We start from the raw sequence: 11,284 nt of genomic DNA on the forward strand, positions 1-11,284 counted from the left end.
GTTTATCTGACGACAGACATGTCAAATCTTGCTGGCTTACTGTGATGAAAAACGGATTCAAACCAGAATACAAAGTCTATTTAGAAAAAAAACTTTATTAGAACAGTTTTACTTGTAATCTTGACAGGAAACCCAACTAAACAGAAGAAAAGTATATGGTTTCAAAACAAACAAATGCACACAAATCTATATATAGGGCAGCCTTTAAAAAATAGTGGTACAGGGACACACAGACAATAATCTGGTTCATAAAGGATGTATTAAACAATTAAAAAATCTGTTTCTTTAGAAAGGCACTCAGGATAGAAAGATACAAATAATACTGGCAGTAGATGAGGCACAAATTTGGTCCACGTGTTAAGAAGTGGCATTTGTGCAAGACGAATATTCAGTGATCATGTGTCACAGCTGGTGGAAGTGCATCATTCATCCAGTTGGACTTTTAAAGGGGGCATCTTTTCTTCTTCTTCTGGTTGGAGACCTTGGTTGCCTTGGTGATGGCATCCATGACAAAGCTAGTGACGCACTTTGGTTGCTCTTCAGGAGCAATGCGGCAACAGCGGCGGGCGACAGGAGGCGATGGCTTCTTTGACGTACACATACGCACAGATGCTTCCTCAACCTATAAACGAACATGACATTAAAGTGTGAAAATGTGGAGGCTGCTAATTTATTAATAAGACATATTAATGTAAAAAGTAATATTGTTCCCATATTATCTCATAATTTGCGCCCTCCACTACACCACAGCTTTCTTTTTTGCAATTATCTTTTTGGGTTTTAACAGGATACAGGGAGTACAAATTTAGAGTTTCGTGTATAAAGCTAAAGGGTATAAAAGCAAGAAGAAGACGCAGAGAGGGTCCCCCCCCCCAAAAAAAAAACAGTTATAGAGAATATATGTTTGTGAGTATTGCTATTCGATTACAGGGATCAACATACCACAACAAAGAAGAAGGAAAACAACATCTTCAGTACCCAAAATAAATAATAAACTCGAAACACCATACACAAAACATCTTCTATCATTTTGAATTTCATTCTTTCAGCCATGTACAACTTTGGTGTTCTATATCACCTCATACGACTTTTAAAGATTGTGATGTTTAAAAATAAACAGATTTCCTAATATTTCCTTATTTGGAGAATTATGCGACCAAGAAAGTGAGAACAGGTACTCAAATGTACTTTTAAAAAGTGTGTTTTAATAATTCTGACTGTGTTTAAATGCATGTAGGTGGGGGAAAACTATTTTAATTTCTTTTGATATGGTCTTCATTTCAAGTGCATGTGTTTTGTTTTTCAATTACTCTATTGCCTTTGGTTCATTATATTATGGGACAACTCACCTTTTGGACAAAGCAAGACTTATGGTCTTGTGGTGAACGGGCGCAGCATTCATCCAAAATGCTCTTGGCATGAAAGTCATTTGGCAACCTGAAAGGCAGTCAAAATCCAGATTAGATTTGAGAGGTTTCACTGCTTTTGAATCGAAACACAATACACACTGTAATTTGGTAGTCTGAGATCCACTTAAAGTGCGTCAGATTTGGAGATGATCCAAGAAAGCAATGAAAACAGGCATAAACAAACTTACACTTTCTTGATGACCTTGCGGGACTGACAGATGTTAGGAGACAACTCGTCCTGGGAGAACGTCATGTTGTAATGCGGGTCGGGAGATGTGGACTGGAAACAGTCAAGCTTATCACCAGCTGTGCTGCCCAAACAGCATTCGTAGTCAACCTTGCCGCCCTTCTTCCCGGAACAAAACCTACCGAGTGCGTCGCGCCACTGAAACACAAGCAAATCATCACCAGTTGGTGGGGGCTGGGAGCAGAATGTCTTGCATATTAAAATCCATATTATCTTAAAAAAAAATTAATAAAATGAAACAAGATTCAAATACACAAAGAGAAAATGAGTATAATCGGGGCAAAAGGAGAGATTATCTTAACTAATAATATTCTTTTTTACCTTCTATGAATACACCCCCACCATAACACTGTGAGACAATGATCTGGTTGTTTCAAATACACAATGTGTAATTATTTTTGTTTTATTTAAAAAAAAAAATAAAAAAAAGATTGCCTCTTTTTTATTGTCCATAGGAGAAAATGTCTCCACCAGTGATTGACTGACAACAAGGCTGGTTGCATGGGTTTTTCCTCCAGGTTTCCAACAACATTCCAAAAACATGCATGTGGATTAATCTACATTTCTGGACCCTACATTGTCCATAGATGTAAATATGAGGATTCATTATTTGTCCATATGTGACCTGTCATTAATTGGTGACTGACTCAAGTTTACCGGTAACTCTAACCATGATTATTGGGAAAAATGTTGTCTGACGCTCTACCTTCTGCTCAGCACACACAAGCACGTCCTGGTTCTTCTTGCAACATTGTTTATATCCCTTCTCCATACGATTAATGATCTTGGCCTGACGAGCCAGCAGCTCGTAGCCGGTGCTTGGCAGGCACTTGATGCTGTACAGGGGTCGCTGCTTCTGGTTGCGACACAGCGCTTCCACGTTATGCACGCTGGGTCGACCGGGGGGGAAGTTGATTTCACTTTTCTGGGAACCGGACTGTTCCATCCCTCTGCTGTCACTGACGGCCGGTTGACTCACTTTTGTCCTGTTGAGCACAAGTCATACCAAAATATTTACCGGAGTGTCCTGGATACATTAGAAATACATGTGCAGACTTCAGTTCATTGAATTTCCTTCATAGAATGACTAAAATATATTATTAAATGCAGTATATCTGTGTCTAGATGGCTAGGATGTAGTGTAGACCCCGTACAGTATCGTAATTCTCTCAAATTGACTGCTGTGGAAATAGATAAGGTCCATTTTTGATTATACTGTCCCATATACCATGAATAAAAACTAAATTAAAGCCAATCAAGACCAAACTATAAAAATAAAACTATTGAAAGCTAAGAAAACTGCTCCAAAACTAGAACTCATGCAATTGAAAAAAAAGAAAGGCAAAATGAAATTAAAACGATCTACAAATGAAAAATCTAAAGATGTTATAAACCTGCTCCATACCTGCGGCATGTGTTTTTGTCAAAGCTGAAGTCGACTGTAGCGGGAAGGGGGACCACCGGTAAAGCCTCGGTCGGCTCGTAGCGTGGATTGGGAGAGTCGTTTTGGAAACAGTCAAACCTCTGGCGGCCGGCCTTTCTGCAGCAGTGATAAAGTCGGTCTTTGACAGATGAATCCTCCTCGCAGAAGTTTTCCACAGACATCTCCCACTAGGCAGCAGACGTCATGTAAAACACATAATTGAAAGTCAGAATGTACGCAGAGCTGAGATCACAAGCTGGGTGAATGAAAGCAGCCACACATTTTTGCAAAAGCACTTCATTAAAAGTCGTGGTGAGAGGAATATTGTTTGCCCTCCGGCTGCTTCACTCCGGTGGGCATGCCAAGGCCTGTTTGCTGTGTCTGCGTGGGGGTGGGGGGGATAAGAAGCTAATCAACACAAAGCCTATATGATTGAAAACGGCCAAGTTTCATCAAGTCTACATTGTAAGAAAAAAAGTCTTCTTTTTTGGGGAGAAAAAATATAGCAAAACAAGAGTGCTGCATGATCAATCATCAATGTGAGCCCATTAGGATTGGCGATATATAACTAGAATGTTACTCTGTGGGGAGCCAAATTGTCAAAAACCTGCTAAATGATTTCTAAACAAATACACACACACACACAATGCTGATTTTTTGGGAGATCTGCAACAGATTAATGGCATTTCTATTCATTTAATGGGAAAAATGATGCAAAAACTATTGAAGCTCAAGGCATCACTATTTGTTTGTCTGTCTGCCTGTTAGTAGCAGGCTACTACCTCCTGTTTATGGATAACGATAAAACAGATGGGACTATTTAATGTTTTACAATGTCGAAATGACTTTTCCAGAATATGGTTTTCCCCCAAACGGTGGTCGCCGTTAGACATCATGCCCTAATTTGTCAATGCGTGCACAAAACATTTACAGTGATGCATTTTTTTTTATATGCTGAAGTGTATCATTAAAAATAAATAAAAAGCTGTTCAGCCTCACCGCCTGCGTGGCGCAGCAAAGCGTCACCTCCGTCCCCCACGTCTGGTTGCCTGCACAGCACGTGCTCAACCACGACTCGGCATTATTGACGGAGCTGGCCTGACGCCGCAATTTGCCAAACCCTGAGCGGGGGAAGTAGGAGTCGGGGTAGCGAGGGCGAAGGTCTCCATAAAGACAGACGGCCTGGAGATTGTCGGAGGTGGGTCGTCCGAGTGGGAACTGAACGGGATAGTCCAGCACTGGGATCTCGGAGCGGGATCCAACACTTGGACGGCCTTAGGGGAAAGAAATGAATCATAAGGTTACCTGTGATTTTAGGGCTGGGCTAACTTTTGTGCTCATCGACCACAGTTGATTTTTAAAACTGACAAACGGGCCTGATCATTAAAAACAAAAAGTTCAATCAATTAAAGATAAAAATTTGAAATTAATATTCTTTCATTATTAACAATAAATCAGTTGACATAAAAATATTAGTCACAATCATCCACTTTATTCGAGTAAAATTTTTTGAAAAGTAATGTAATGACATTTTTTTCCCTCAATATTGAGATTACGCGTGAGTAGAATTCTCATGGTCTTTTTCCACAATGTGTGTGGGTTTTTGTTTTTTGTTTTTTGTTTTTGTTTTTTTACAAAGAACAAGCAATATATATATACAGACTGAGTGTTTTATTGTTTTGCTCTCACATGTAGTTAGCTTTGTTCGCTTGACTGACAGGAAAAATGTTATGCTGCTTATACAGCGCTATTTTTATGAAGGCCAAAATTTGACCCAAGGACAGATTAATGTTGTTATTTCCTATGGTAAGGTTTTAAACATCAAACACAAAATCAGGTGTTGACCAGCATCCTCAAACAGATTGGGTTGGACCTTAGAATACATGCCGTAATCAAACCTGCTCAGAGGAAAATAAACACATACGTCCTCTAGGTGAAAAGGATGCAGGTCTGGAACCTGCAAAAAGAAAAGAAAAAAGTATTCATTAAAAAATATAAATATATGTTTCTCCTTAAAATATTTAAGTCAATATATTGGTATAGAGTTAAGACAGCCCACCTCTGCCTCTTGGAGTGTCCAATATTTCCGGGACGGGGAAGTCTATAAATGAAAAAGAACAGGATGTGTAATAATATAATCAGTAATGCAAAATTGTTATGATTTCATTCCATTTTTTACAGTACATATATTTATTTCTTTATCAGATGAATAATTCACAAATATTGTAGCTTCATGTTTTATATTTATTTTCGATAAAAGACACAACGGTACCTCTCGTATCAACCAGATCTGACAAGTCTGCCTCTTGCTGCATCACAAATGATTCTGGTAACTGCTCCTCTGGAAGACAAACGTTTTTATTGTCAATACCTCTGTCAAGTGAAAATATATATAGAATATAGCACCCCATATATATATGTATGCGCGTACGCACGCACGCCATGATAACCAACGGCCATAACGGCCCCAAACGTGAACGAAACAGAAAAATAAAGTAGACACAAGAGTTTGTGAAAAGGAAATTCACTGCCCAACTTAGTGGGGGGACCTGAGGCAGAGGACACACTTGGGAAATTAAATTGTACTCCATTGCAATACTAATCTGAATTTGATTAACTGTTCAGCTTTATTTACAACAGAATCCTGATCCTAATGATTTATCATTGCCGCATGATAACGAAAATACAAATAGGCAGACAGGCAAAACCAGTATTCCATCATGCTGTCTGAACAAACAAAAATGTAAAATAAAAGTTTCATCCAGAATTGTGCCCAAAAGCCCCAAAACATAAATGCACACTCGTCAAAAGTCGCATGCGTCCCTTAATTATCGCTGGCAGAGATTTTGCACTCGCATGTAAAATACAAACCCACACAACTCACCTTGCATGATGGCACCAATGTCAAAGGTGATCTCGCGCTGCTCTATGTTGCTCTCATCTGGAAAATTGGAATCACAAAGAGAGAGAGAGTTCGCAAGAGGGAGAGCAAAAAGTCAGACGGTTATGCAACGGCAATGTTTTGTTTTGCAGACAAAATATGAGAACGGCCCAGACGGCCAGCAAGTATTGAACTCTTTTATTAAACACGCTGTGCCATTTCAACCTTGTTGATTACAGAGTAAATTATTTTTCACAACCCCATTACATTACTCCTGACTTTGCATTAGTGTGACATTTTATCATTAATAATAGCATAACAAGACTACACATTCCTGTTTACATGCCAGATATGTGATAAGAAAAAAATGAGACAACGATAACCCATTTCTTTTTCCACCATTAAAGTCACCGTGTTAACGTGTTCAACTCAAGTCAATTTATTTTCCAATGTTTTCCAAAACGGATTTAAAAACAAAACAAACATCCTGAGATGATGTGGTTAGTTAGACCACACCTGCCCCCATTACTCAATATACCGTTAATTATTTTTGTATTTTTTTTAAAGACTCCTTGCATCTGCCAAGACGAGCATGACAGTTGACAATGCACTTTCAACTATTTACTGAACACGACACACAAATCTAAAATGCTAACATTTGCAAAGAGCTCCTGTAGGCCACAACTCACGACCACATCCATACTAAATGACCAACTTGGGCCAATCCAACTTCAGCCCCCAACATCAGTCATTACATCATGCCCCTAAAAGGCACACATACGACACTTTGGGCTTGTCCCATTGTACATTAAGTTATTTTATAAAACCAGACACTTTCCTTACATTCAACTGTGTTACTTAGGGTGAATATTACTAATTTACTCCAAATGGGTATTACATAATATAGTATCTTTGTTCCTCAATCGATGCCAGTGACGTATAATGACGGGTCGAACACATAAATGCTATTCCATCCATTTTCTGTTTCGCTTTATCCTCCCAAGGGTCGCGGGGCATGCTTGAGCCTATTCCACCTGTCTTCGGGTGGTAGGCGGGAGGCACTCTGAACCGGTTGCCAGTCAATCGCAGGGCACACAGAGACAAACAACCATCCGCGCTCACATTCACACCTCGGGACAATTTAAAGTGTTCAATCAGCCTGCCATGCATGTTTTTGGAATGTGGGAGGCAACTGGAATACCCGGAGAAACCCCACACAGGCACGGAGAGAACATGCAAACTCCACACAGGGAGGCCAGAACTGGAATCGAACCCATTACCTCTGCACTGTGAGGTCGACGTGGTAACCACTGGACCAACAGGCAGCCTGCTATTCCACTAGAGGCCAACTAACCCGTGTATCCACATTTCGTGACATTTTCTGTTTGGTCGTGAGCCATGTGATATTTTCTCAAGTAAAATATATCACAATAAAGTGATGTATAAACACTGGTTCATAGTACAGTATAATTTGATGTTGTTTTAAGTATAATTTCTTTGCTATGTCCAAGTTAAGCACAAACATCTCATTTAACGTATAATAAATACAATAAAAATGGAAATGATGAGAATTGTATCATATTAATATAAAAGCTGGTTCGTGCACAAGTAGAAATCTATTTGTACAGAGAAAACGTCCAAAGGCTAATCCAAAATGGAATCTGGTCATCATTCAGGAAGAAAAGACTCAACAACAACAACAAGTAGCTAACAGACAGCGCAGTAACTTCGTATTCATTTACCATGGTCTGCCGAACCCAGCAGAACCAACAGAGCCCCAACAGTTGCGTGAAGTACAAGCCAAGACGAGCCCATGGTCGCCGGTGTTCGTCCTGCCCGGCGGTGGGGAAGTTGAGTGAAGCGGGAGCAGCGAGCGCACAAACCGACTTGCAAGCTCACTCGGCGGGGCAGCGCGTGCACTCAGACCCGGTATGAGGTTCCACAGAATCTGCGGTGCCGTCCGTAACTTGAGCTCGGCCAGCACCGGATGAGCCGTTTTATGCATCGGGGGTGGGGGAGTGTGTGTGTGTGTGTGTGTGTGTGTGTGTTGGGTCACGGTGGGAGGGAAAAGTTTTTGAACATGACTCATCCTCAGTGATCAAATCTGACATGGTAGTTTACATGGTATGTAAACTACTTAAGCCGACTAAGTTATCTGAGAAGAACATGCATGGACATGACTCCTTCCTACTCAAATATTTACTCACTTTTACAAACTATAATTAAGTTATCACTCCCTGTAATTGGTTTCCAAGTATAATAGGCCATTGTTTGTTTAGTAGTACTTCATACTATACAGTAATGCACTGTAGCTTTTTACATGGCAGCTCAAGATCAATAATACAAAGTATGGAATTTTGGGCGATTTGCTAATAGACAGTAAACAGTGCACTTATTAGCATGTTGTAAAAGATTGAAGTTAAAAATACGGTAAAACGTAAGTTTTCTGTCCTTTCCCTGCCAATGTGCGCTCTGTAGCAGACAGACATGTTTCTTTACACTATATGACTCAATATTCCTGTAAGATAAATTAAGGATTTTTTAAAATGATACCTCGTGGCTGCTGTGGCGATTTCCCACTCAAATAAACTTTATTTTTCCATTTATCTCAATGCGAGATCACACTTCTTGACTGTATTTTTCAACACCACATGCTTCTTTTTGATAGACCGTCTGCATGGAGGCCAAGGCCTCACAACATATAAAGTTGATTTGTTTTTATAAAAGTTAACTTTTAACCTGTGACTCATCTCCAATTCTAATGATAAGCATTTATCATGACCCAGGATAATCTCCTCCCCGAAAGTGGACATTTGTTATCCATACTCCTGTGTCTCGCTGTACAGTGACTGTGAAAAAATGACACCAAGATAACTCATTTAAAAACTTTAAACCATTAATTGGACCTATCACCTTAACAACTAAATGTAATTTATTTTCTAATTGTCATGTCACATCGTTCATGTTGTCATCTTTTGTTTTGTAGTACCGTACTTGTTGTCTATCATTTCAGAAAGAAAAAATGAAATGGCTTAGAAGGGGGAAGTAAAAATGACAAAAGATTAGGTAATGTGGTTGTACAAGTGTGCACACCCTCTTATAACTGGGGTTGTGGCTGTTTTCATAACTAACCAATCACTTTCAAATTCATGTTAAATTGGAATCCAAGTTAGAAGCGGGTGTGCACACTTGTGCAACCACTATCTGTTCTTTATTTTGACTTCCCATCTCAAACTTGTTTTTATTTTTATTCAAGTGTAAAAGTTACAGGTAAAATTAACGGCGGAAAAAGTTTTGCCATGATTTATCTTTGGTCTGTTTTAATTTGTCACAAAAACCTGGCTTTTGAACACGGCTGTGTACATTTTTTATTCCAATGCTTCAAGACGTTTTTTCAAGGCCTTTAAGTTCCTTCTTATCGTGAGCCCGAGGTTACTGTGGCCTCCCAGATTCCACTCGGAGAAATAAGTGCGATCTTTGCACGGTCCCTCCTTCTCGCCATGTTTTAAAAAAAACAAATGAGAGCAGCTCTGAGTTGTGCTCTGTAGTTTGTTGACTGCAACTTTTAAAGAATGTTGTTTGATTACTTACTTAATTTACATGAACTCCAAGAGTCTCATGAATTGTGTTTAACTTTGAAGAGGACACATACATACTAATAATCTGAGCTAGAGAAGTTAACACGGTATGCGCAGTTAGCACAAAACCTTCAGGCTTTTTGGAGAAAAAAAAACCCTCACGAAAACCTACAAGAACAGCTGAACTCTATTTGGGCGCTGACTCTTATTTAATGTGTGAATTTGATTGGTTAATTCTAAAAAAAAGCCATATTCCAATTGTGAGGGTGTGCACATTTCTGCAACCACATTGTCTCATTCTTTTGTTTGTACTTCTCTTCTCGAAAATATTTCTTCAAAAAAAATCACTGTGTTAACCAAGTAGGTCAAATTAATGTTTTTTTTGTCAACATCGTGGTTTCACAGAAACTAGCATTTGTCCAGGGGTGTGTAGACTTTTTATATCCACTCCGGTATATCCATATACAGATCCACAAACATGTCCCTTGTGCAAGTGAATACATTGCTTCTTACTGCAAAAAGTTGCTTAACATTTTTTAAATTTGATTGTAAGGATTTATTTGCACTGTTCATTATAACAGAAATTCTCAACAAAAATATTTCCACAGAAGAGCATAAAAAAGTAAATCAATAAAGCCCATTGAATGACATTTTAAAAGAGAATTCCTCTGTGCTATCTGTGCTAAGCTGTATTCGTTGCCAAAGTAACGCCACAATAAAAAAAAATTACTTGTTGCAGATAAAAAGCAGCTGTGCGATGTGTCAGCCTCTTCTTAATCATATCCTCCTGACTCATCGCCATTTTTTTTCATCTATCTTTCAATTGCTCTGGCGGCCTTTGTTTTGTCTACATGACAACATTTGGAGAGACCACTTCCAGTACAGCTTTTGTTCAATGCAATGCCAAGTCTGTGATAGTCAGAGCTAAGATGCCAACCAATACAGCATATCTGTCTTCAAGTGCCGTAAGAGCATGGAGTCGCCCTTGGATCAACATTTCCAACATTTTTATTTCCAAACCTTCAAAATAGAGAAGTGGTTGACACATTTCCTTGCGTTTGCAGTGTCAGCATTTTACTCACTTCATGTTGAGAGACTTTAATCTTAACCTTATGCATGATAAATTGCTGTATTATTCTACAATTAATGCCACGAGCAATAGAAGCCCAAGCTTTGTTTTCAACATATTAAACGTTCAGTTCAAGTTCATGTGACATGTTTGCAATAACCATTCTGCTTCACAACATTTTGAGCACCCTGTTGAATATGCTGAGTGAATGTGATGGAAGTTCTATAGGCTGTAAGATACAAAAATAGTATCTAGTCAAGTTTATCAAAGCCCTACAGGGAGGAAAACAATGAGGGTTGCAACTGGATCACGTCACACTGCAAGCTGACAGTCTTATAACACAATGTACATCTTCAGAAATAACATTCCCAAGAAATAAATTCAGGAATAATTCAAAAATAGTTTAGCTATCAAAATACAGAATTATCTGAGTGACGTGTTCTTTCAAGTTGTGGCGACTCCTATGATTCCACGATATAAAAATAGATTCTGTCACAAAAATATCCACCCAGACAAACGTATGCGATCCAATACATTTCACTCCTTTTGCCTGAACCAAAATGATAGTAATGCTAAGATCTTATTGACTTTTTGAGAGTTTTTTTTATCAGACATGTATATGTGTGTGTGTGTGTGTGTATATATATATATATACACACACACACACACACACACTG

General features: G+C 38.9%; 1 protein-coding gene across 1 annotated transcript; it reads right to left on the reverse strand.

Moving 5' to 3' along the window:
• Positions 1–77: 77 nt before the first annotated feature.
• On the reverse strand, positions 78–7,969 carry LOC127600210 (extracellular matrix protein 1-like). The gene is made up of 11 exons (XM_052064523.1): positions 7,703–7,969; positions 5,964–6,020; positions 5,352–5,420; positions 5,139–5,180; positions 5,004–5,036; positions 4,079–4,353; positions 3,062–3,267; positions 2,363–2,642; positions 1,598–1,794; positions 1,350–1,437; positions 78–622 (listed from the first exon to the last, which is right to left on the reverse strand). The coding sequence occupies exons 1-11, from the start codon at positions 7,773–7,775 to the stop codon at positions 443–445; spliced, it is 1,500 nt and encodes a 499-aa protein (XP_051920483.1). The 5' UTR covers positions 7,776–7,969; the 3' UTR covers positions 78–442.
• Between the last annotated feature and the right edge of the window lie 3,315 nt (positions 7,970–11,284).

This window comes from Hippocampus zosterae, chromosome 5 (assembly GCF_025434085.1).
Source record: "Hippocampus zosterae strain Florida chromosome 5, ASM2543408v3, whole genome shotgun sequence".
NCBI lineage: Eukaryota > Metazoa > Chordata > Actinopteri > Syngnathiformes > Syngnathidae > Hippocampus > Hippocampus zosterae.